Here is a 26,424-nt window from a genome sequence, read left to right on the forward strand (position 1 = left end):
ATGGATAATAAACAGCGAGTAGCAGCAGCGTAAAAAAAGGGGGTGTCAATGAAAATGTAGTATGTGTAGTGTTTTATCTTTATTTAACTAGGCAAGTCATTTAAGAACAAATTCTTATTTACAATGACGACCTAGTAACAGTGGGTTAACTGCCTTGTTCAGGGGCAGAACAACAGATTTTTACTGTTACTAGTCCAACAGTCTAACAGTCTAACCACTAGGCTACCTGCCGCCCCAGTGTGTGTGTGTGTGTGTGTATGTGTGTGTGTGTGTGTGTGTGTGTTTGTGTCTTACATCTAAGGCTCTCTCAGTGCATTCCAGATGTGGACAGTCTTTTTGTAGTCTCTCCAGGATCACTATGTCAGCACCTTTACAGTATAACTTCAGCCCTCCCTCTGGCTCCCGCACTGCAAACACAAAATACATCCGAGGATAGAACACATTTATACATGTCAGGAGAATACATCAAGATGAGAGACTGAGGGATAGAGAGATGAAGGGAGAGAAAGGGAAAGGGTCCAGGATAGGGGAGCTGTGGGGCAGATGCATCCAGTCTCACTCAGGTAGGAAAATTCTGTCAGATCTTTTGAGAAAGTACATCATTAGGATATATTTTTTACGGGTAAGCTCAAGGTTAGGGTTGTACATTCATCCTTCCTAACATGGCCAGATAGTAATGTCAGTCTTACCCAGTACAGACATGCGTCGCCTCTGGCTGGTGAAGTCAAGCAGAGTGAGGAGCTGGTAGTGGCGTTTGAGGCCCAGCTCACTGACTGTCAGAGAGTCCCTGGTCCTGGAGAGGAAGACCCAGCCCAGCTCCCTGGCTGCCCCCACCAGGGCCTCTTCGTCTGGGGACGCAGCCTGGTACACCGGGGCCCCTAGGACAAACATCACGCAACAAAACTGTAACAGTATCTGGACGATTCCAAGCCAGCATAGCACAAATATATTTTTGGCATCTCAGATTCTTCTGGAAATTCTCACATAGTAGATTTATTAGGAGGAAGGATGTTCGGCATACTTTTTACATGAAAATCACAAAAGTGGCAATTTTAGGCCCTTTTTAGACCTATATATGCCTCTTGTCAGAGCCTATGATCTGTGAACCGTACATGATACAGACAACATCTTGGTGTCATTATCCTCCTTATAGTGCTCTCTCAAATATGGAGTATGTCTAGATTCTGAAATACTATTTTTCACATTCATTTATTCAACGCAGAATTATGAATATGAATAACTCAAAATAAGCCTTTTAGATATAGCTTATTTTTTCTTCTTTTTTTTAACATATTGCTTGGAACAATATACTCTTCAAACAAGTCACATTTCCAGAGTGGGTGCTCTGCTATTTTTAATGATATGACCCATTTTATACATAGAAATAGATATACAGTGTCTTGCGAAAGTATTCGGCCCCCTTGAACTTTGCGGCCTTTTGCCACATTTCAGGCTTCAAACATAAAGATATAAAACTCTATTTTTTTGTGAAGAATCAACAACAAGTGGGACACAATCATGAAGTGGAACGACATTTATTGGATATTTCAAACTTTTTTAACAAATCAAAAACTGAAAAATTGGGCGTGCAAAATTATTCAGCCCCCTTAAGTTAATACTTTGTAGCGCCACCTCTTGCTGTGATTACAGCTGTAAGTCGCTTGGGGTATGTCTCTATCAGTTTTGCACATCGAGAGACTGAATTTTTTTCCATTCCTCCTTGCAAAACAGCTCGAGCTCAGTGAGGTTGGATGGAGAGCATTTGTGAACAGCAGTTTTCAGTTCTTTCCACAGATTCTCGATTGGATTCAGGTCTGGACTTTGACTTGGCCATTCTAACACCTGGATATGTTTATTTTTCAACCGTTCCATTGTAGATTTTGCTTTAGGTTTTGGATCATTGTCTTGTTGGAAGACAAATCTCCGTCCCAGTCTCAGGTCTTTTGCAGACTCCATCAGGTTTTCTTCCAGAATGGTCCTGTATTTGGCTCCATCCATCTTCCCATCAATTTTAACCATCTTCCCTGTCCCTGCTGAAGAAAAGCAGGCCCAAACCATGATGCTGCCACCACCATGTTTGACAGTGGGGATGGTGTGTTCAGCTGTGTTGCTTTTACGCCAAACATAACGTTTTGCATTATCGCCAAAAAGTTCAATTTTGGTTTCATCTGACCACAGCACCTTCTTCCACATGTTTGGTGTGTCTCCCAGGTGGCTTGTGGCAAACTTTAAATGACACTTTTTATGGATATCTTTAAGAAATGGCTTTCTTCTTGCCACTCTTCCATAAAGGCCAGATTTGTGCAATATACTTATAGATTGTTGTCCTATGGACAGAGTCTCCCACCACAGCTGTAGATCTCTGCAGTTCATCCAGAGTGATCATGGCTGCATCTCTGATCAGTCTTCTCCTTGTATGAGCTGAAAGTTTAGAGGGACGGCCAGGTCTTGGTAGATTTGCAGTGGTCTGATACTCCTTCCATTTCAATATTATCGCTTGCACAGTGCTCCTTGGGATGTTTAAAGCTTGGGAAATCATTTTGTATCCAAATCCGGCTTTAAACTTCTTCACAACAGTATCTCGGACCTGCCTGGTGTGTTCCTTGTTCTTCATGATGCTCTCTGCGCTTTTAACGGACCTCTGAGACTATCACAGTGCAGGTGCATTTATACGGAGACTTGATTACACACAGGTGGATTGTATTTATCATCATTAGTCATTTAGGTCAACATTGGATCATTCAGAGATCCTCACTGAACTTCTGTAGAGAGTTTGCTGCACTGAAAGTAAAGGGGCTGAATAATTTTGCACGCCCAATTTTTCAGTTTTTGATTTGTTAAAAAAGTTTGAAATATCCAATAAATGTCGTTCCACTTCATGATTGTGTCCCACTTGTTGTTGATTCTTCACAAAAAAATAAAGTTTTATATCTTTATGTTTGAAGCCTGAAATGTGGCAAAAGGTCGCAAAGTTCAAGGGGGCCGAATACTTTCGCAAGGCACTGTACATAGAAATTGACATTATAGGTCAATATAATGTTCCCTTTGAATCCATTTTCCCTTCACGGTCTTGATCATAAAATGTATCATACCTTCAGAATTAGCAGAGAGCCCACTCTGGAAATGTGATGTACATGTAGAGTATATTGTTCCAAAAAATATGTCTTAAAATGAACAAATTCCAAAAGGGTTATTTTGAAATATTAATGTTTTTAATGTTGAATAAATTACTTTGAAAATATGCATTTCAGAATCATGACAAACTCCATATTTTGGAGAACACTACAAAGAGTATAATGACACCAAGATGTTGTCTGTATGGTACAGTTCACAGATCATAGGGTCTTACAGGATGCGTGTATAGGTCTAAAAAGGGCCTAAAAATGTCAACTTTCACTTTCAAAATGGTTTGTGATACAAATGTAAAAAGCATGTCAAACACATCCTTCCTCCCAATTAATTTTCTATGTGTGAATTGAAAGAACAATCTGAGATACCAAAAATATATTTAGCCTACGCTGGCATGGAATCGCCCAGCTGTATTGTTGTATCATGCTGAGATGTGTTTTCCTACTTCTTGAGAGGGTTTAGAACAATAGAACAAGAAAACACCAAGTATTTACCTAGCTAAATTTACGAACTTACATGGTAAAATGTTAATTACACATGAATGACTTGTTTGCCCTCACCGTTCTTCCATTCGGTCATGACGGTGTGGCAGAGTGCCAGTGTGGTGAGGAACTGTCTGCTCTGTGTGCACTGCTGCCCCCTCAACTTGTCCACCAGCCGCTGGTCAGACAGATACAGACCCCCACAGGAGTACGGGTTCCAGCTCAGGTCTAATGTCTGGGGGGAGGCAGAGGTGGGGCAGAGAGATGGGAGTTATGTTATTTGGTTTATTTACTACTTCATGACTGATTTGACAATGTGCAAATAAACTGAATTAACCACATAACGTGAATGTTTTCCTCTACAATGATATGGAACATCTAAACCTGGATCATTACCTGGGATTCCTCTGCACTGATTGACGCATCACCTGACAAATTCAAAAAGGAGAAATGAAAACATTTTCAGATAGAGTGGGGACCTTTAGACTGACAGTAAGCATGCTCTAACTACCAGACCGATAGTAGTAGTAGACAGTGGGCAGATGGGGAATGTGATTCCAGACAAATTTCAGATTACACCTTGACTCTAGAGGGCTGGACCGACATTCAATATTGAACACTTTTGGGCGTGTCCATATGAATATTTGAACACTTACAAGGGTGCCCTGATTTGTTATCAGAGTGGCTGCGGATCCGACTTTTCTGGACCCCTCTTTCCTGACAATTAAAGGTCCCGAAGATTCTGTGCATGTGCAGGATTCTCTACGTTACAAACAGTCTCTGCTTTACTCGTGGAGGCCAGGCTACTCTGGTGAATGGTGCTGGTTTAATAAAGTTGGATCAAAGTTGGATCAAAGTCTGCAAGATCAGATAATGATAGTATTCTACATAATATAACCGAATATAATAACATAGTATAATGTTACTGTAAGACAAAAACACCACCTCATTTCATGATTTCACGATTGTGCGAATGGTCACATTTTTCTCTCAAATCAGATTTTTCAAAACTTAACAGCGTGAGCCACTAGGTAAAACATATGCTTTGATTTCAACTAAAACACAGGTAGGCTATGCTACACTTTGTTAACACCATCTGCTCTACAATCAAATCAAAGTTTATTTGTCACGTGCGCCGAATACAAACTTACAGTGAAATTATACATATGATGAACAGAGAGTAGCAGTAGCGTAAAAAGAGGGGTTGGTGGGTGGCGGGACACAATGCAGATAGCCCGGTTAGCCAATGTGTGGGAGCACTGGTTGGTCGGGCCAATTGAGGTAGTATGTACATGAATGTATAGTTAAAGTGACTATGCATATGTGATAAACAGAGAGTAGCAGCAGCGTAAAAAGAGGGGTTGGGGGGGCACACAATGCAAATAGTCCGGGTAGCCATTTGATTACCTGTTCAGGAGTCTTATGGCTTGGGGGTAAAAACTGTTGAGAAGCCTTTTTGTCCTAGACTTGGCACTCCGGTACCGCTTGCCATGCGGTAGTAGAGAGAACAGTCTTTGACTAGGGTGGCTGGAGCCTTTGACAATTTTTAGGGCCTTCCTCTGACCCCGCCCGGTGTAGAGGTCATTGTACATCCTTCACAACAAGATTGTAGGCTACTTCGAAACAACACTGAATAACTCAATATGACCTAAATGCATATCTCTATTAAACTGATTGAGATCAAATGGTTGGTATGCAGATGCTGCATAAACGTCTTACCGGTTAAACTTGAAGAAGAACACAACAATGTGTCCAGGGGGGGGGGGGGGTACTTTTTGTTATAGTGCCCAGACAGCCCTGGAACTCAAGCCCTGAGTCTGACACACACAAATGTAGATCTTGGTCTTTAGTCAGATGCAAACAAAAGTGAGTTCAGTCACTGTCTTTCCGAACCGGGGAGCAGACTGAGAACCCGCTGCACAATAACACAAGGTACTCCAGGCCCTTGTAGGTTTAGTGGTGAAACCAAATCTAACACACAGACAGAGGGTGGTTGTTTCCAGGTCATGGGCCATCCTTACCATAGATGTCCCCTGCAATGCAGCACTGTCTGAAGAGCAGGCGGTTCTGGGTGAGGGTGCCTGTCTTGTCACTCAACAGATGTCCCACCTGACCCAGTTCCTCATTCAGAGAGGTGTTCCGGGCCTGGGCATGGATGGACCTCTCCACCCCTCCTCGCATCTCTACGTCCCAGCCTATAAACAGGCTGTGCAGCACGTGGATCATCTCAAACCTGCACACAGAGACATGAACATACTCAATACTAGATGTGGGGCCGGCAAAATACATTTCAACAGAGATTCATAGACTGCTGAATAAGTATGCTGTGTACAGTACTATAGGATTGGAAGAGCTGATTCCACTTTTCGATTTCTCGTATTGGAATTGAATGAATTAGAACTGACACCAACCCTGGTAGTGTTACTCACGTGATGTAGAGAGACATGGGCATGGCAGGGCCGAGCAGGATCACATAGCTCCAGTAGGTGAGGAAGGCTGTGTAGATGGGCGAGTTGCCCCTCGTTAAGGCAGACAGAACCTCTATTTGGGATGACACACGCCCCTGAAACACTCCCGACCCCACAGCCAGCAGTAGAGCCACCAGCAGTATGAACAGCACTATCTGAGATCACAGACACACACATACATGTATATGAACACACACATGAACACAAAATCACTCTTTAATTAAAAAAGCACACATAAAAAAAGTTGGATCCTTTATCATAATAAAATGAGTCAAGACAAGAGAGTTATATAAATGAACAGATAAAACCATCTATCTCCATAACTCTCACACTGCTTTACTTCATCATCCTCTCCTGGTCTTTATCACTCACCCCAATGACAACTTTGTTCAGGACCTTCTCAATCTGAGTCATCTTGACTCTGAGCCGACCAACGTTGCGAAGGATTTTACTATCTGAGCCTGAGGGACAGGAAGATCTGTGTTATTTACACGTTCAATTTCATAGTCCTTGTCATTGATCTGTTAGGGGGAAAGAAAGGGTGCATAAGGTATTGAAGCAGGGGCTATGTATGTGTGCTGAGTACCGGTGTATATCGCCATGCCAAAGGCTGTGTCTGTATTTCGAAGTACTGTTCCTCTCAGCAGGATGTGTTCACTGTCCAGAGGGTGGCGCTCTCCTCTCCAGCGGAGCTCCCCCCGGAAGGTGTACAGATGGCTGTTGGGCTCCTCACACAACACAATGCCTGAAAGAGGGAGGGAGAGAGGGAGAGATGGAGTGGGGAGCGAATAAGAGAGGAAAGGAGGGAGACATAGAGAAAGGTAGGCAGAGAGAGAATGATGGAGGGATAAAGAGAAAGAAAAGGCTGTTTACCTTTGTAAACCCTCTCCTCCAACCCTACCCACTCACACGGTCATGTGTCATCACAATCTTCGCTCTCTCTTTCCCACTACTCTCTCCTCTTCTATCCTATCGTCTCTCCCTTCTGCTAAATCCTACTCCCTCCTGTCTTCTAATTCTGCCTGTTTGACCCTACACTCCTCCCTTTCCACATCTTATGACTGGCACCGTCCCCTTTCCTCCCGGTCGGCCCTCCCCTACTGCTCTGTGGCTCAGTGACTCAGTGGGAGTCTACAGAAAAGGGTTGCGGGCAGCTGAGCGAAACTGGTGGAAAACAAAACTTCCAGAGGACCTATCATCCTTTCACTCCCTCCTCTCTACCTTCTCTTCCTCTGTATCTGCTGCTAAAGCCCCTTTCTACCGACAACCTGCCAGCTCGACCCCATCCCTTCCTCCCTTCTCCAGACCATCTCTGGAGACCTTCTCCTATTGCTCACTTCAAAATGGCCAGAGTCACTCCCCTCCTCAAGAAACCAACACTCAACCCCTCTGGCGTCAAAAACTACAAACCGGTATCCCTTCTTTCTTTTCTTTCCAAAACACTTGAACGTGCTGTCTCTGACCGACTCTCTTGCTATCTCTCTCAGAACTATCTTCCTGATCCTAACTAGTCAGCCTTCAAGATGGGTCATTCAACTGAGACTGCTCTCCTCTGTGTCACAGGGGCTCTATGTTGCCATAGCAACATCAGGGAAACTTGGCAGAAGGGAGTAGTTAATCATATTACAGAACTTCTGCAACATCTTTAATTGAGACTCTCATTCTCCTTAATTGCCAGCCTGAACACGTTATGGAAAGAGATTAACTGTATAGGAAGCTCTGAGGACAGCCAATAGGTCGTCTGGATTGTGGACAGCCAATAAATTGTCAGATGCAAACAGATTATAATCTTTAGTGGAAAACAGTTCTTGAGGGCTTGACTTTTTTTATAGACTTACTGGTGAACCGGTGTTTGAGTTGTGTGATTGCAATATCATTCATTTCAATTGATGTGCTGCACAATAGACATATAATGCACAATGTCTCAGGAACGACTATACTAAGTATAGAAATCAATTTGGCCCGTAACCTGGACCTACAGGCCTAATGAAAACATTTGGAGGACCTCAGGAGACCAGAAGAGTCTAAGAAGTTGGATTTAATTTAATTTAAATTCCCTTAAATATTGCAGCCCATTTGTGTAGGCCAGATAAAACCCACTGAGTTCAACGATAAATAGTGACTGAATTTATACTCAATAACTTTTTTCCTCATTGTTAGGCTATTTGATTTGTCATTTTTATTTAAAAAAATGAAATAGCAACTAAATACTGTAGGCCTATATACAGTGCCTTGCGAAAGTATTCGGCCCCCTTGAACTTTGCGACCTTTTGCCACATTTCAGGCTTCAAACATAAAGATATAAAACTGTATTTTTTTTGAAGAATCAACAACAAGTGGGACACAATCATGAAGTGGAACGACATTTATTGGATATTTCAAACTTTTTTAACAAATCAAAAACTGAAAAATTGGGCGTGCAAAATTATTCAGCCCCTTTACTTTCAGTGCAGCAAACTCTCTACAGAAGTTCAGTGAGGATCTCTGAATGATCCAATGTTGACCTAAATGACTAATGATGATAAATACAATCCACCTGTGTGTAATCAAGTCTCCGTATAAATGCACCTGCAGTGTGATAGTCTCAGAGGTCCGTTAAAAGCGCAGAGAGCATCATGAAGAACAAGGAACACACCAGGCAGGTCCGAGATACTGTTGTGAAGAAGTTTAAAGCCGGATTTGGATACAAAAAGATTTCCCAAGCTTTAAACATCCCAAGGAGCACTGTGCAAGCGATAATATTGAAATGGAAGGAGTATCAGACCACTGCAAATCTACCAAGACCTGGCCGTCCCTCTAAACTTTCAGCTCATACAAGGAGAAGACTGATCAGAGATGCAGCCAAGAGGCCCATGATCACTCTGGATGAACTGCAGAGATCTACAGCTGAGGTGGGAGACTCTGTCCATAGGACAACAATCAGTCGTATATTGCACAAATCTGGCCTTTATGGAAGAGTGGCAAGAAGAAAGCCATTTCTTAAAGATATCCATAAAAAGTGTTGTTTAAAGTTTGTCACAAGCCACCTGGGAGACACACCAAACATGTGGAAGAAGGTGCTCTGGTCAGATGAAACCAAAATTGAACTTTTTGGCAACAATGCAAAACGTTATGTTTGGCGTAAAAGCAACACAGCTCATCACCGTGAACACACCATCCCCACTGTCAAACATGGTGGTGGCAGCATCATGGTTTGGGCCTGCTTTTCTTCAGCAGGGACAGGGAAGATGGTTAAAATTGATGGGAAGATGGATGGAGCCAAATACAGGACCATTCTGGAAGAAAACCTGATGGAGTCTGCAAAAGACCTGAGACTGGGACGGAGATTTGTCTTCCAACAAGACAATGATCCAAAACATAAAGCAAAATCTACAATGGAATGGTTAAAAAAGAAACATATCCAAGTGTTAGAATGGCCAAGTCAAAGTCCAGACCTGAATCCAATAGAGAATCTGTGGAAAGAACTGAAAACTGCTGTTCACAAATGCTCTCCATCCAACCTCACTGAGCTCGAGCTGTTTTGCAAGGAGGAATGGGAAAAAATGTCAGTCTCTCGATGTGCAAAACTGATAGTGACATACCCCAAGCGACTTACAGCTGTAATCGCAGCAAAAGGTGGCGCTACAAAGTATTAACTTAAGGGGGCTGAATAATTTTGCACGCCCAATTTTTCAGTTTTTGATTTGTTAAAAAAGTTTGAAATATCCAATAAATGTCGTTCCACTTCATGATTGTGTCCCACTTGTTGTTGATTCTTCACAAAAAAATACAGTTTTATATCTTTATGTTTGAAGCCTGAAATGTGGCAAAAGGTCGCAAAGTTCAAGGGGGCTGAATACTTTCGCAAGGCACTGTATCTATAGATAGTACACTGCATAATGAAACAATCCCCAATAAGCTTGTGTTTTTAGGGTGGACTGGGTGGACTATTATGTGCCATTAGTAGATTGTTTTTAAGCACTTTCTAGGAAGAGAGCGCGACGTCGGCTCACGTCATACAGGTTCAGGTAGGCTGTAAAGGACAGTTGAATATTCAAAGAAATTCATTGGTAGCTGATTAGTATGCTGTTGCATTGAAAATATATTTTACAATCTCCAGTGTTTGAATTATAAACTTTAATAAATGAACAAGTAATTACATAATTTCCACCAGCCAGATGTCTAAAACTGGGAAACTGTGTTATGCCAGCGATCCCGGTTGACAACTCCACGGTGTCCCCACCCAGAGTGCAAAGAACCCTGGCATGACCCTGGACAACACCCTGTCATTCTCTGCAAACATCAAAGCAGTGACTCGCTCCTGCAGGTTCAGGCTCTACAACATCTGTAGAGTACGACCCTACCTCACACAGGAAGTGATGCAGGTCCTAATCCAGGCACTTGTCATGTCCCGTCAGAACTACTGCATCTCGCTGTTAGCTGGAATCCCTGCTTGTGCCATCAAACCCTGCAACTTATCCAGAATCCTGCAGCCCGCCTGGTGTTCAACCTTCCCAAGTTCTCCCATGTCACCCCGCTCCTCCACACACTCCACTGGCTTCCAGTCAAAGCTCGCATTCACTACAAGACCATGGAACTTGCCAGCAAGATGAACTGCCTTCAGGCTGTGCTCGAAACCTACACCCGAACCGAGTAGCCCTCCCACACCTACAAGAGGCCAGCTCCCGCTCGGTCCAGTCGAGGCTCTTCTCTGTCCTGGTACCCCAATGGTGGAACCTGAAGCTAAAACAGCATAGAGCTTCCCCATCTTCCGAAAACATCTTTCCGAAAACCCCCCTCGAACCCACATTTTTCAAAATAAATAAACAGCCTTTCGTAAATTAACACTCACCCCCCCCCCCCCCCCCCACACACACACACACACACTAGCTCTGAATTTGCTGATAGCTACTTTATACAGGAAACATGTACTTACTATGACTGTGATATGTTGTCATTTCACCTAGCTATTATAAGATGAACGCACTAACTGTAAGTCGCTCTGGATAAGAGCGTCTGCTAAATGACTAAAATGTCAAATGCAACCTGAGACTGACGTATTGTTATTATGAGCTCACCCCAATTTTTATAGACTTTTTCTAGATTTTTTCCTAATTCCCTTTACTTCTTAATGCTCTGAGTCAGGGCGGTGACTACTATTGAAGGCAGATAGGGTCTGCTTCAGTTATGAGCTCACCCTATTTTGCATACGCTTTGCATTTTTTCCTAACTCTCCTAATGCTTTGGCTCAGGTGGTGCCTACCATCGAAGGCAGCCAGGGTCTGTTCTGTGGGGTCAGAGGTCATCTCTGTGTGGGTGGCGTCCAAGGCCTGCCGGTACTTTAGATTGGTCTCTCTGCAAAGACAGGAACCACGGTCAGGCGTCATAACCCTCAGCTTAAAATAAACAGGTTCAGTGTGCAGAGTACATGGACAAGAGTACATTGCCAGTATATGGATGTTTCTGTCCCCTACCCATCAATGTCAGCAGTCTCTACGTAGCACAGGCTGTGTGGCTCAGAGCTGCAGAGGAGCAGTAGATCTGCCTACAAGGGATACAGAAGGAAAATATGTCTATAGAGAGAAGCAGAAAGGGAGAGGGGCGACCAGACAGTCAGGGCTAGGGAACCACTTTGGACTCTCTCCCTTTTTTAGTACCCTTTCTTTACCTATTGACTTTTTCTATTGTTGTTGACTGTCGAGGGGTAAACCTGCAAGTAAGCATTTAATTGCACCGTGTTCTCCATGTATGGCATGCGTATATGACGAATAAACACATTTGAATTTGACTCTATGCAAACCTGCAGGTGGTGCTGAATCAGCTGAAGCTAAAGCCTAGGCATGGAAACTCACCGGGATGATCTGGTCTTTGTGAATCCGCAACACATCTCCCACACACACATCCTTCCACTGCGATGGGCTGAAACTGAGACGTGGAGTGGAGAGAGACAGAAGGGAGAGAGACAGAAGGGAGAGAGTCAGAAGGGAGAGAGACATAAGGTAGAGAGACAGAAGGGAGAGAGTCAGAAGGGAGAGAGACAGAAAGGAGAGAGTCAGAAAGGAGAGACTCAGAAAGGAGAGACTCAGAAAGGAGAGAGACAGAAAGGAGAGATACAGAAAGGTGAGAGACAGAAGGGAGAGAGACAGAAGGGAGAGAGACAGAAAGGAGAGAGACAGAAGGGAGAGTGACAGAAAGGAGAGAGTCAGAAGGTAGAGAGAGAGAAAGGAGAGAGACAGAAGGGAGAGAGACAGAAAGGAGAGAGACAGAAAGGAGAGAGTCAGAAGGGAGAGAGACAGAAGGGAGAGAGACAGGAGGGAGAGAGACAGAAAGGAGAGAGTCAGAAGGTAGAGAGACAGCAAGGAGAGAGACAGAAGGGAGAGAGACAGAAGGGAAAGAGACAGAAGAGAGAGAGACAGAAGGGAGAGAGTCAGAAAGGAGAGAGTCAGAAAGGAGAGACTCAAAAAGGAGAGACTCAGAAAGGAGAGAGACAGAAAGGAGAGACTCAGAAAGGAGAGAGACAGAAAGGAGAGATTCAGAAAGGAGAGAGTCAGAAGGGAGAGAGTCAGAAGGTAGAGAGACAGAAGGGAGAGAGACAGAAGGTAGAGAGACAGAAAGGAGAGAGTCAGAAAGGAGAGACTCAGAAAGGAGAGAGACAGAAAGGAGAGAGACAGAAGGGAGAGAGACAGAAAGGAGAGAGTCAGAAGGGAGAGAGACAGAAGGGAGAGAGACAGAAAGGAGAGAGACAGAAAGGAGAGAGACAGAAGGGAGAGAGACAGAAAGGAGAGAGTCAGAAGGTAGAGAGTCAGAAGGTAGAGAGACAGAAGGGAGAGAGTCAGAAGGTAGAGAGACAGAAAGGAGAGAGTCAGAAAGGAGAGACTCAGAAAGGAGAGAGACAGAAAGGAGAGACTCAGAAAGGAGAGAGACAGAAAGGAGAGATTCAGAAAGGAGAGAGACAGAAAGGAGAGAGAGAAGGGAGAGAGTCAGAAAGGATAGACTCAGAAAGGAGAGAGACAGACGGGAGGAGGTCAGAAGGGAGAGAGACAGAAGGGAGAGAGACAGAAGGGAGAGAGTTAGAAGGGAGAGAGACAGAAAGGAGAGAGACAGAAGGGAGAGAGTCAGAAGGGAGAAAGACAGAAGGGAGAGAGACAGAAGGGAGAGAGTCAGAAGGGAGAGAGACAGAAGGGAGAGAGACAGAAGGGAGAGTGTCAGAAGGGAGAGAGACAGACGGGAGAGAGACAGAAAGGAGAGAGACAGAAGGGAGAGAGACAGAAGGGAGAGAGACAGAAGGGAGAGAGACAGAAAGGAGAGAGACAAGGGAGAGAGACAGAAATGAGAGAGACAGAAGGGAGAGAGACAGAAGTTAGCGAGTCAGAAGGGAGAGAGACAGAAGGGAGAGAGACAGACGGGAGAGAGACAGAATGGAGGAGGTCAGAAGGGAGAGAGACAGAAGGGAGAGAGACAGAAGGGAGAGAGTCAGAAGGGAGAGAGTCAGAAGGGAGAGAGACAGAAGGGAGAGAGTCAGAAGGGAGAGAGACAGAAGGGAGAGAGACAGAAGGGAGAGAGTCAGAAGGGAGAGAGACAGAAGGGAGAGTGTCAGAAGGGAGAGAGACAGACGGGAGAGAGACAGAAAGGAGAGAGACAGAAGGGAGAGAGTCAGAAGGGAGAGATACAGAAGGGAGAGAGACAGAAAGGAGAGAGACAAGGGAGAGAGACAGAAAGGAGAGCGACAGAAGGGAGAGAGTCAGAAGGGAGAGAGACAGAAGGGAGAGAGACAGAAGGGAGAGAGACAGAAAGAAGAGAGACAGAAGGGAGAAAGACAGAAAGGAGAGAGAAAGAAAGGAGAGAGACAGAAGGGAGAGAGTCAGAAGGGAGAGAGACAGAAGGGAGAGAGACAGAAGGGAGAGAGACAGAAAGGAGAGAGACAGAAGGGAGAGAGACAGACGGTAGAGAGACAGAAAGGAGAGAGACAGAAGGGAGAGAGACAGAAGGGAGAGAGAAAGAAAGGAGAGAGACAAAATGGACAAAGAAAGGAGTTGAGGTAAAGACCTACATTATTTCCCTTGTACTAGAAGCACAAAGGAACTGACACAGTAGATTGACACAAACGTTTAAATGTTTTACAGTTCACAAGGGTGTCTGAAGTTAGGTTTGTGCCCTAAGAGGCAGAGCTGGCATATTTGTGCTCACCTCTGGGAGATGAGGACATCACTGGGTCGCCTATTAATCTGAGAGTCACTGCGTCTCCTGGCCTGAGGGAGAGAGAGAGAGATAGTAGAGACAGACAGACAGATAATAAATGGTTAATAGGAAAGAGCGAGAGAGAAAGAGAGAGAGAAAACACATTTAGGGGACCATATAGTGACACAAGCTGAGAGATTTACATCCTTCACTAATTGACAAGTCAATAAAGAGGGTCACAAAGCCTTTCAAAAGGGGTGTAAACATAACGCAGTGATGCACTTAACCATGAATGCTCCATGCAAAACATAATCGCTGCTGGAGGAGAGAAGCTAGTTAAAAATCTACGCAACTTGGAAGACCAGTTTGTCAATGAGTACAAGGAGTCAATGAGGACAATGAATGAGCGAGGTGCGTGATTGGAGGGTGAGTGAGTAATCTCACCAGGTCATTGGTCAGGTCTTTAAGCCCCCGTACTGACAGAACTATTACCAGGGGAATGGTGGTGGTGTACCAGGGGATGGACGAGATGGCAGGGACACACTGGAAACACACACATGCACATATGCATGCACTCTAGTGCTGAGCGATTAACCAAGATTTTTAATGTTGTTGTTTTTAAGCAACTAATTGGCCGACGTTCAATTACTTGAATTCCATTTCGTGTTTTTTTTGTGAGCATAACGAGCCGTTTCTCTAGAGAGAAATCAAATTATTCACGAGAGAAATCAAGTCAAGAACTATGTGGGATCCTGCACTGAAGGAAATATTCAACCTCGTTCAGTGCAGAAATGTGGTCATTTCCTTCAATGACCATAATCCATTGTGCCTGTTCTTTCCTGCTCGGACAGAGACGGATACACTTTTACAGCTGCTACATTAGGTTAGGCAGACACACCGCTGTGAACGCATGAGAGAGGAACGTACACAACACAACAACGCGAGGGATAGAGAAGAATGTGATAGTATGCCTTATCTACTTTGAAGAATTAGTCAAATGATTTTGTCAGACATACTTAGGATTTTAAATTTGAATGGTCACTATTTTCGGATTTGGAATTTCCATTAAAAAGCTCCAATGTCATTTTAATGTCATTATTTCACAATGCATTTAATGTTTAAAAAAAATATCGAAACCAACATCAAAAAAACCTATTTATGTTTTAATAATTGGACCGAAACCTAAAAAAGCTATGTTTGCTCAGCACTAATGCACACACACACACACACACACACACACATATTGATTACCACATTCACTGAATGTATAAAGTATAAATTGCACACAAGCTGCTTATACTAGAACACTAGTCTAAAACAATCGAAAATATTACCATTCTTTTGTCAACATATATACAGATAAATAAAATCACTAATGTCAAATATTGGCCAAAAAATACATATGATTTACCCATCCTCTGAAACCATAGAAATGAACTGAGTAGATAAATGAAACCCAGAGTCTGACCTGCATCACCACCATGAGGAGGAAGTAAAGGTTAGCTACTCGCTGGAACTGTTCGTACAGCGTGAGGGGTAGGAAGGTCAGAGGGGAGTACTTAAAACTGCGCACCACATTGTCCTGGCAACCCAACCCAGAGGACAGACACAGAAAGAAACACAGAGAGAGAGACACAAGGGAGACGTGAGTGTTTGTCAATTAGTGGGTTAGTGTGTTTGTGCCTACAGTGTTGGGTTACAATAACACAGTGTACTGTGACTCACGGCATATCGGCCCCAGCGGAAACACAGAAAGGATCTCCGCTGTCGATGTTTGTGGAAGTGACGGCTGTTTGCTCTCACCTCCCACGTAATATCTGTTAAAGACAGGGTTAAAGAAAAGCCTATTACAACCACAAATTGGCTTTCTCTATCACCAATGAGATTTGAGGAGGGCATAGCACAGGGACTAGGTCACGTCACTGTCCATCACATATGGGGTAAGATGAGATCATGTGTGTGTGTGTGTGTGTGTGTGTGTGTGTGTGTGTGTGTGTGTGTGTGTGTGTGTGTGTGTGTGTGTGTGTGTGTGTGTGTGCGTGCGTGCGTGTGTGTGTGTGACAGACTATAGTGTGTTATTTTACATCTCTCAGGGGGAATCTTGCAGCCCCTTATTCCCCTATCCTGCGCCTGGAGAAGGCAGAAATTACTCTAAAAGCTTCTTCTGAGGAAACCGGATCCCTTAAAACACTCCATCATTATCAAACTAGGTCAAAGGTCATATATAGGATGCTTTATTTGACATCTAGACACACTTTCACTTGTTTCATGCAAATATGGATGGACACAAAGACTGGACTGACCTGTTTCAGGGTTGGTGGTAGTATCCCCTTTGGTCATGGTGCTATAATGACTAAATATACTGTTCTGGAAGAGTGAAACAGAGAGCAACAGTCAAGTTATTCATAACATTGACTCTCATGCCAGCCTTGTTACTCATTCCACTGTTGCCATGCTTGCTTACCTCATAGGACACACAGAGAGAAAGAGGGAATCTTGACTCCTCAAATCATTGACTGTGACCTATTTTCATCAGAAAGACACACAAAATCCTATGTCATTTGAGGTGGCTGAGTGTGAACTCAAATGGTCCCAAGGTTTAACATTTAAGACGTTCGATCAGTAGATGACAAAATACCTACTGAACATGAGTTAACCCAGCTTTGGTTAAAAGTCTTTGTTTGGTAAGCAGTTGGTGAAACTTGTCGATCCAACTATTTGAGTATCATACTTTTAAGCCAGGACTCTCAAAAGGTAACACAACAAGAGGCGGTGAATCGTGGTTCGGTGGTAGATATTCTGTTTTCATCTGTCACCATGACCTAAAGAGAAGTAATGATCGTATTCAGTGGAATGAAGGTCAACCCAGTTCACCTCAGACGGACCAGAGAGAGGGGCTCCACCTCCTTAGCTATAACTCTCTAATTCCCTCTTCTCCTTACAAAGAAAATAGATAACAGGTAAATGTTACCTGATGACAACAAACACCAACCCTAAACACAAGCCTCCCGCACACAATTTAGTTTAAACAGCACAAACTCGAATAAGCTCCCACAATTAATGAACTAAGAAACGTACCTCCTAACAAACCCATAGCTCGATGTTAAAAAATGTGTAGGTATGTAGGTGATCGTTAATAACACCCACCTGTAAACAGCAACCTTTGAGTATCCCTCCATGGCTTGTGTGTCTCTGTGTGTCACATAACATCTGTTACCAGGTGACGATCGCACGTGCCAACAACCTCAGCAGTCAGACCACAGCTGAATATTAACATGGTGGTGACTTTCCACACATTCTCCACAGCATTTCATAATAATTCCCCTGCTGGCGTTCCTCCCTCTCTTCCTGCCTCTCTCAGTCCCTGCCCCTCTCTCTTTCCCAGGTAGCTTCAGTATCAACATATTCTACCTGCACCTGCCAGAGAGAGGGAGGGAGGGAGGGAGGGAGGGAGGGAGGGAGGGAGGGAGGGAGAGAGAGAGAGAGAGAGAGAGAGAGTGGGAGGGAGGGAGGGAGGGAGGGAGGGAGGGAGAGAGAGAGAGAGAGAGAGAGAGAGAGAGAGAGAGAGAGAGGGAGGGAGGGAGGGAGGGAGGGAGGGAGGGAGGGAGGGAGGGAGGGAGGGACAATGTGTGAGGAGAGACGGGAGAAAAAAAATAAAATGAAAGGTGGAAAGGTTATAAGAGTTTGTGGGAGAACACAAATACCAGTGGTCCCTCGTTCCCCAGCCCCTTTTCCCTGGCCATTCAACATTGAGATGTACTCGTCTGTACAGAGGGACTCATTGACGTCTTTGGCTGAATTTCAATAGTTTAAGGAGGATGGGAAAGCAGTCTACAGAAAACAAGGAAATTATTTTGAGATTTAGTCTTTGTCACAATGCTAATAAGGCTAACTAACACAGGCCTGAATGTCAGGTGAAAGTATGTATAAGTAGGTAATAGGTCACCATCTTTGTCCTGGAAATACCAAACCAAATTCCCAGTTCTGATTTCCTTTCACCATGGGTTTCATGTTCTTTCCCCTCACAACACAGAGGTCTCCTTTTCTTCCCCACATCACCCCCTCTCTCCCTCTTCCCTCCTTTCCCTTTCCTTCTCCTCCTATCTCTTCCTCTGTATTTTCTCTCCCTCTCTCCCTCTCTCCCTCCTTCTTTCTCCATTCCTCTCTCTCCTTCTCACTCTATTTTTCCTTACCTCTCTCTCCCTCTCTCTCTTTCTCCCTTCCTCTCTCCCCCTCTCTCCTTCTCTCCTTCTCTGTCTATTAGAGCACTCCAAGCTGCAGGAGGACTGAGATGAGGATGGATTGGCAGAGTGAGCTCCCTCCCATGGGTGGTTACTATGTCTTTATCCTCAAAGGGAAGCTCCTGTCCACACAAAGCCCCATGTATTGACCTTACAACATGATGAAAAACCTCCATACACCTCAACTAGGAAAGTGCTTTCGGTATACCACGTTATGCCATAAGCAATTTGATTGTTTATGGCATAACATTGTCTGCTATTTAGTGACATGTTCTGCTAACTCACTGTTAACTCACTACTCCAAGGTCTGGAGCCTCCAGCGACGGTTCCCAGTCCGGAGTCCCCGGCGACGATCTACGGTCCAGAGTCCCTGGCGATGATCCACGGTTCGATTCCTCCGGCGATGACTCCCCGCACCAGAGGCGCCCCCGAAGTTGGCGGAGCCACGAGCGGAGCGGGGTCTACGTCCCGAACCGGAGCCGCCACCAAGGCTAGATGCCCACCCGGACCCTCCCCCATGGAGACAGGTTTTGCGGTGGGGGGGGGGGGGGGGGGGGGGGGTACTAGGGTGGGAAATCTATGGTTTCTATTTCTTTGTTGGCCGGGTATGGTTCCCAATCAGAGGCAGCTGTCTATCGTTGTCTCTGATTGGGGATCATACTCAGAACACTCCATGAACCCCCATGCAACCTAAAAAATTTTCTGTTCTCAGAACATTTAAAAAAAACATTTCATTTTACAGGTCAGGAAACGTATGGCTTCTTTCCCACAACCAATGTGAAACCAAAAATATACATTCCCACAACTTCCAACTATCCAAATGTGCTAGATGGGAAAGGTGGCCACAACAGTGGAAACTACTGAATGGTCTGGAATCACGATGGAACCACAGCAACTGTCAGGATTGTATATCAAAACGGTGGGTCAATTTCCTTAGGTCAAAAGGCAACTTATCACCATTACTGTTTGGAAGATCAGAAGTGGACATGCAATGACTATCATTGGTATCAGTATGAAATAAATAAGTATATAAAACCCCTAAGATACATGGCTAATTATCTCAAAGCATGTTCTAGGTTCAAAAGGCATGTGTTATCAGAGCCATTTAGATGTCATATAATTCCACTGTTCAGTCAGCCCACCATCTTGTGCTTTTCTCTGTTGCGTTGCCATCTGGTGGTTGTAAATAACCACTGCAGCTTGACAATCCACTACAAACTATTACCAGTTTATAAACATTAACAAGACTTCATGTTCTGTCAACACATATAAATATCTTACAGCTAGATCAAATGGTTCAATTGTATGTACTCTATTTAACATAGTGTTATATGTGGTTATGTTTTTTACTCATACCCAGATTTGATTATCCTCAAAAGGGCCCCATGCTAAACCTTGAACGCAAATGTCTTTGTGTGTGCACACGTGTGTATTTTATCAGGAACAATCAGTCCCATCTATTTTTAAATGTGGGCTTGCAGCAGAGTGGTTTTCTGAGATGCGTTGAGGCATGGAGTCTCAAACCTCCACACACAATAAGGCCAGTCGGACAGGCTTTTTCCACTACAGTTTAACTGCTGCCTGTTATACCTGCTAAACCTCATATCCCTCAGCAAACACACACACACACACACACACACACACACACACACACACACACACACACACACACACACACACACACACACACACACACACACACACACACACATACACTTCGATGTGAATCTACCACACCACTGAATATAGCACAACAGGAGGAGGCCTACTTATGATAGTGCATGTAACCGTAAGGACAGTTGGTGATTGATGTCCACACAAAGAGAGCTGGATGGGCAGACATACTGCAGTATATTTAGTTGGGAGTACATCAGTACCACTGTGTTGGTGTCAAACTGCAGCCCAGTAGTGCAGAGAGGACTGGAGGCCCCTTTGAGCTAGCTCCATCTCACCTGGTTAGATCAAACCAGTACTCAGTCCAATCAAATCAAATCCAATTGTATTTGTCACATGCGCCGAATAAAACAGGTGTAGACCTTACCGTTAAATGTTTACTTACAAGCCCTTAACCAACAATGCAGTTCAAGAAATAGATTTAAGAACATTTTTGCTAAATAAACTAAAGTAAAAAATGAAATCAAAAGTAACACAATAAGATTACATAACAATAACGAGGCTATATACAGGGGGTACCTGTACCGAGTCAATATGCAGGGAAACAGGTTAGTCGAGGTCATTTGTACATGTAGGTAGGGGTAAAGTGACTATGCATGGATAATAAACAGCCCGGGTGGCCATTTGATTAGTTGTTCAGCAGTCTTATGGCTTGGGGGTAGAAGCTGTTAAGGAGCCTTTTGGACTTTAACTTGGAGGTGCGGTAGCGCTTGCCGTGCGGTAGCAGAGAGAACAGTCTACGACTGGAGCCTTTTGACTATTTCTCGGGCCTTCCTTTGACACCGCCTAGTATATAGGTCCTGGATAGCAGGAAGCTTGGCCCCAGTGATGTATTGGGCCGTATGCACTACCCTCTGTAGCGGCTTACTGTCAGATGCCGAGCAGGTGCCATACCAGGCAGTGATGCAACCGGTCAGGATGCTCTCAATGGTGCAGCTGTAGATCTTTTTGAGGATCTGGGAACCCATGCCAAATCTTTTCATCAGTCTCCTGAGGGGGAAAAGGTGTTGTCGTGCCCTCGTCACGACTGTCATGGTGTGTTCGGACCCTGATAGTTTGTTGGTGATGGGGACACCAAGGAACTTGAAACTCTCAACCCGCTCCACTACAGCCCTGTCGATGTTATCGGGGGCCTGTTCGGCCCTTCTTTTCCTGTAGTCCACGATCAGCTCCTTTGTCTTACTCACAATGAGGGAGAGGTTGTTGTCCTGGCACCAAATTGCCAGGTCTTTGACCTCCTCCCTATAAACTGTCTCATCGGTGTCGGTGATCTGGCATACTACTGTTGTGTCATCAGCAAAATTAATGATGGTGTTGGAGCCGTGCTTGGTCACGCAGTCGTGGGTGAACAGGAAGTACAGGAGGGGACTAAGCACACACCCCTGAGGAGACCCTGTGTTGAGCATCAGCGTGGTGGATGTGTTGTTACCTACCCTTATCACCTGGGGGCGGCCCATCAGGAAGTCAAGGATCCAGTTGCAGAGAAAGGTGTTTAGTCCCAGGGTCCTTAGCTTATTGATGAGCTTTGAGGGCACTATGGTGTTGAATGCTGAGCTGTAGTCAATTAACAGCATTCTCATATAAATGTTCCTTTTATCCAGGTGGGAAAGGGCAGTGTGGAGTGCGATTGAGATTACATCATCTTTGGATCTGTTGAGGTGGTTGGCGAATTGGAGTGGGTCTAGTGATTCTGGGATGATGGTGTTGATGTGAGTCATGACCAGCCTTTCAAAGCACTTCATGGCTACCGACATTTAAAAAATTTACCATTATTTAAAAAACTAGGTAAGCTAGTTGAGAACAAGTTCTCATTTACAACTGCGACCTGGCCAAGATAAAGCAAAGCAGTGCAACAGAAACACAACACAGAGTTACACATGGAATAAACAAGCATACAGTCAACAACACAATAGAAAAAAAGAAAGTCTATATACAGTGTGTGCAAATGACGTGAGGAGGTAAGGCAATAAATAGGCCATAGTAGTGGAGTAATTTCAATTTAGCAAATTAACAATGGAGTGATAGATGAGCAGATGATGGTGTGTAAGTAGAGATACTGGTGTGCAAAAGAGCAGAAAAGTAAATAAAAACAATATGGGGATGAGGTAGGTTAGATTGGGTGGGCTATTTACAGATTAACTATGTACAGCTGCAGCGATCGGTTAGCTGCTCAGATAGCTGATGTTTAAAGTTAGTGAGGGAAATGTAAGTCTCCAGCTTCAGCGATTTTTGCAATTCGTTCCACTCACTGGCAGCAGAGAACTGGAAGGAAAGACGGCCAAAGGTGATGTTGGCTTTGGGGATGACCAGTGTGATATACCTGCTGGAGCGTGTACTATGGGTGTTGGGTGTTGTTATCATGACCAGTGAGCTGAGATAAGGCGGAGCTTTACCTAGCAGAGACTTATAGATGACCTGGAGCCAGTGGGTCTGGCGACGAATATGTAGCGAGGGCCATCCGGCTAGAGCATACAGGTCGCAGTGGTGGGAGGCGCTTTGGTAACAAAACGGATGGCACTGTGATAGACTTCATCCAATTTGCTGAGTAGAGTATTGGAAGCTATTTTGTAGATGTTATCGCTGAAGTCGAGGATCGGTAGGATAGTCAGTTTTACTAGGGTAAGTTTGGTGGCGTGAGTGAAGGAGGCTTTGTTGCGAAATAGAAAGCCGATTCTAGATTTGATTTTGGATTGGAGATGCTTGATATGAGTCTGGAAGGAGAGTTAATCTCCTAGTTATTTAGGCAGATTACCTTCACATTCTTGCACACAGGGACTATGACTATGGTGATCTGCTTGAAACATGTAGGTATTACTGACTGGGTCAGGGAGAGGTTGAAAATGTCAGTGAAGACACTTGCCAGTTGGTCTGAGCATGCTCTGAGTACACACCCTGATAAACCGTCTGGCCTGCGGCCTTGTGAATGTTAACCTGTTTAAAGGTCTTGTATATCCTTTGCGTGGGACTCATCAAAGAAAACATCTTCGTCCAGTTCGAGGTGAGCAATCGCTGTTCTGATGTCCAGATGTCTTTTCGGTCATAAGAGATGGTAGCAGCAACATTAAATACAAAATAAAACTAACAAAATAGCACAGTTGGTTAGGAGGCCGTAAAACGGCAGCCATCTCCTCCGGTGCCATTAGAAAAACTTCCACATGAGCTCAAAAGCAGTGCAATACCCTGACCCCAATTACAGACTTGTAATCCTTCACACACTGTGAGATCAAACTATAATCTCTGTGGCCCTTTACATACTACTGGATGTGATATGTACCGATGGGTGAGTGGATTAGTGTGGGAGAACTCCACCAGCCAGGGAACACCATCCAGGCTCTGACCAACCTCTGCTCTCAGTCAACCTGTCACCCTGTCACCCAGTCACACTGCATCTGAGGCAGGAGGTGACACTTGTGAGCTAAATGAGGCAGTGAAACTTCCTGTGTAGAGTGGTTAGCACCTTAGTCGACAGGAGAGGAGCAGGAATCATGCAAAGACAACAATATTTCAAAAGGGCCTTTCGACCAAGATGGCGAACATGAAGACATGATTTGGTTTGAAATAGAACAACGTCTTGTCATTCACATTACATTATGTTAAATTGTCAAAATGCACAAGCACACACTTCTGACAGCTCGAAACAGAAAGCAAAAGAAACAAGGCCCAAAGGTCTTTTTTTTTTTAAGTAATTTTTTGATCAACTCTTTAATTAGCCAGGTAAGATGAGGAGTCATAACCTGTCAAACAATACTTGATGTGTACTAGTTTACAGGACACCACAATGAACCACTTTCTGGAAGTACTGTATGTGAGACTGTGCATGGATGCAACACCCTGTATATGTTAGCTTTGATAAGATGGGGGTTGGGAGGATGAAGCGGTGAGATGGACAGTGTTCTGCTACTTGCCTATAGATATGCTAGCTAGCGTGTCGCTTTGTTGACATACTGTAGGCCTATGTATGCAGAGGAGGAAAATCCCATGCAAGCATAAAGGCAGGAAGTGGTTTTGCCACACAATGAACTGAAACCTGTACTGTATCTCAATAGTTTAAAGTGGCTTCCTCTCCTCATACCTCCATCTGCACTAATGTGAAAGAACTGGACAGTTGTGAGAAAATACCCGATAGGCCGTCCACCACATTGTTTTCAGCCACCATATATTCTCAGTTCAGTGCAGATAAATGAGTTTAAACTACTTTAGACTATTATAGATACGCCCTCCTGGCAGTGTTGGGAAGTAGTGAACTACATGTAGTTCAACTAGTAATTTAAAAACATTTTGCAGTAGCTTGGTGGTAGTTGAACTAAACTCAAATCTAGGTAATATTTCCTGTAGTTAATTACTTCTTTGCCATGTAGCAGTGTAGCTACAGTCCATTCAGAAAGTATTCAGACCACTTCCCCTTTTCCATGTTTTGTTATGTTACAGGCTTATTCTAACATGGATTTTTTTTTTTTATCCTCTTCATTCAACACACAATACCCCATAATGACAAAGCGAAAACAAGCTTTTAGAAATGTTTCAGATGTATTAAAAATAAAAAAACTTTATTTACATTTATTTACATACAGTATCAGTCAAAGTCTACTCAGTCAAGGGTATTCCTTTATTTTAACAATTTTCTACATAGTATAATAATAGTGAAGACAACTGATATTTACATTTTTTTACTTTTTTATTTATGACGGCCTACACTGGCCAAACGCTGGGCCAATTGTACACCGCCCTATGAGACTCCCAATCACGGCTGGTTCTGCAGCCTGGAATTAAACCAGGGTGTCTGTAGTGATGCCTCAAGCACTGAGATGAGGTGCTTTAGACCGCTGCGCCACAAACAACACATACGGAATCATGTAGTAAAAAAAAAAGAGTTAAACAAATCAAAATATATATTATATTTGATATTCTTCAAAGTAGCCACCCTTGGTCTTGATGACAGCTTTGCACAATCTTGACTTCTGTCAACCAGCTTCACCTGGAATGCTTTTCCAACAGTCCTGAAGGAGTTCCCACATATGCTAAGCACTTGTTGGTAGTTTTTCCTTCACTCTGCGGTCCAACTCATCCCAAACCATCTCAATTGGGTTGAGATCAGGTGACTGTGGAGGCCAGGTCATCTGATGCAGCACTCCATCACTGTCCTTCCTAATCAAATAGCCCTTACACAGCCAGGAGGTGTGTTGGGTCATTGTCCTGTTAAAAAACAAATTATAATCCAACGAAGCGCTGGTGTATCACTGCAGAATGCTGCGGTAGCCATGCTGGTTAAGTGTGCCTTGAATTCTAAACAAATCACTGACAGTGTCACCGGCAAAGCACCCCCACACCATCGCACCTCCTCCTCCACGATTCACTGTGGGAACCACACATGCAGAGACACAAGGGTTGCACCCAAAAATCTCAAATTTGACCAAAAGACAGATTTTCACCGGTCTAATGTCCATTGCTCGTGTTTCTTGGCCCAAGCAAGTCTCTTCTTCTTATTGGTGTCCTTTAGTAGTGGTTTCTTTGCAGCAATTCGAAACCATGAAGACCTGATTCACACAGTCTCCTCTGAACATTTGCTGTTGAGATGTGTCTGTTACTTGACCTCTGTGAAGCATTTATTTGGGCTGCAATTTCTGAGGCTGGTAACTCTAATGAACTTATCCTCTGTAGCAGAGGTAACTCTGGGTCTTCCATTCCTTGCGGTCCAGGTAAGAGCCAGTTTCATCATAGTGCTTGATGGTTTTGCGGCTGCACTTGAAGAAACTTTGAAAGTTCTTTGAATGTTCCGTATTGACTGACCTTTATGTCTTAAAGTAATGATGGGGGTTGGGTGCAGAGATGTAGCGGAGTCAGGCGCAGGACACAGGTTTGAGCAACACAACGTAGTTTACTCAAAAAGTCAAGCAAAAATTCCAAATAGGAACGTACATACACACTAGCACATACAACAACCACTTAAGACACCAACAATCACGGACAGAACAGAAATGTATGCCAAAGGGTTAAATAAGGAACATGATATGGGAATTGAAACCAGGTGTGTGTGATACAGATAAAACAAAACTAAACTGAAACATGGATCGGTGGTGACTAGAAAGCCGATGACGTCGACCGCCGAATACCACCCGAACAAGGAGAAGGGCCGACTTCGGCGGCAGTCGTGACAGGTGGACTGCCGTTTCTCTTTGCTTATTTGAGCTGTCCTTGCGTATGGACTTGGTCTTTTACCAAATATAGCTATCTTCTGTATACCACCCCTACCTTGTCACAACACAACTGATTGGC

The 26,424-nt window shown here is 44.1% G+C and overlaps 1 protein-coding gene across 7 annotated transcripts in view; it reads right to left on the bottom strand.

Annotated features, from left to right (window-relative positions):
- The window catches only part of LOC110522752 (ATPase phospholipid transporting 8B3), a 34,700-nt gene extending 17,047 nt beyond the window's left edge, over positions 1 to 17,653 (bottom strand). Inside the window, exons 1-19 of one of the 7 annotated variants that reach the window (XM_036969120.2) lie at positions 17,384 to 17,653; positions 16,879 to 17,058; positions 16,701 to 16,759; positions 16,540 to 16,603; positions 15,962 to 16,053; positions 15,705 to 15,818; positions 14,681 to 14,779; positions 14,246 to 14,307; positions 11,911 to 11,983; positions 11,533 to 11,603; positions 11,322 to 11,413; positions 6,666 to 6,824; positions 6,452 to 6,540; positions 6,041 to 6,234; positions 5,633 to 5,844; positions 4,008 to 4,039; positions 3,690 to 3,846; positions 690 to 878; positions 295 to 407 (exon numbers count right to left, since the gene is read on the bottom strand). In XM_036969120.2, the coding sequence (XP_036825015.2) occupies positions 295 to 407; positions 690 to 878; positions 3,690 to 3,846; positions 4,008 to 4,039; positions 5,633 to 5,844; positions 6,041 to 6,234; positions 6,452 to 6,540; positions 6,666 to 6,824; positions 11,322 to 11,413; positions 11,533 to 11,603; positions 11,911 to 11,983; positions 14,246 to 14,307; positions 14,681 to 14,779; positions 15,705 to 15,818; positions 15,962 to 16,053; positions 16,540 to 16,576 (1,785 nt within the window). In that variant the 5' untranslated portion in view covers positions 16,577 to 16,603; positions 16,701 to 16,759; positions 16,879 to 17,058; positions 17,384 to 17,653. Of the gene's footprint in view, positions 1 to 294; positions 408 to 689; positions 879 to 3,689; positions 3,847 to 4,007; positions 4,040 to 5,632; positions 5,845 to 6,040; positions 6,235 to 6,451; positions 6,541 to 6,665; positions 6,825 to 11,321; positions 11,414 to 11,532; positions 11,604 to 11,910; positions 11,984 to 14,245; positions 14,308 to 14,680; positions 15,444 to 15,704; positions 15,819 to 15,961; positions 16,054 to 16,539; positions 16,604 to 16,700; positions 17,059 to 17,383 lie in introns of all 7 variants that reach the window. The other 6 variants (XM_090231351.1, XM_036969122.2, XM_090231347.1 and 3 more) reach the window with 6 other exon arrangements.
- Between the last annotated feature and the right edge of the window lie 8,771 nt (positions 17,654 to 26,424).

This window comes from Oncorhynchus mykiss, chromosome 4 (genome assembly GCF_057628025.1).
Source record: "Oncorhynchus mykiss isolate SJ-2025 chromosome 4, ASM5762802v1, whole genome shotgun sequence".
Classification (NCBI taxonomy): Eukaryota; Metazoa; Chordata; class Actinopteri; order Salmoniformes; family Salmonidae; genus Oncorhynchus; species Oncorhynchus mykiss.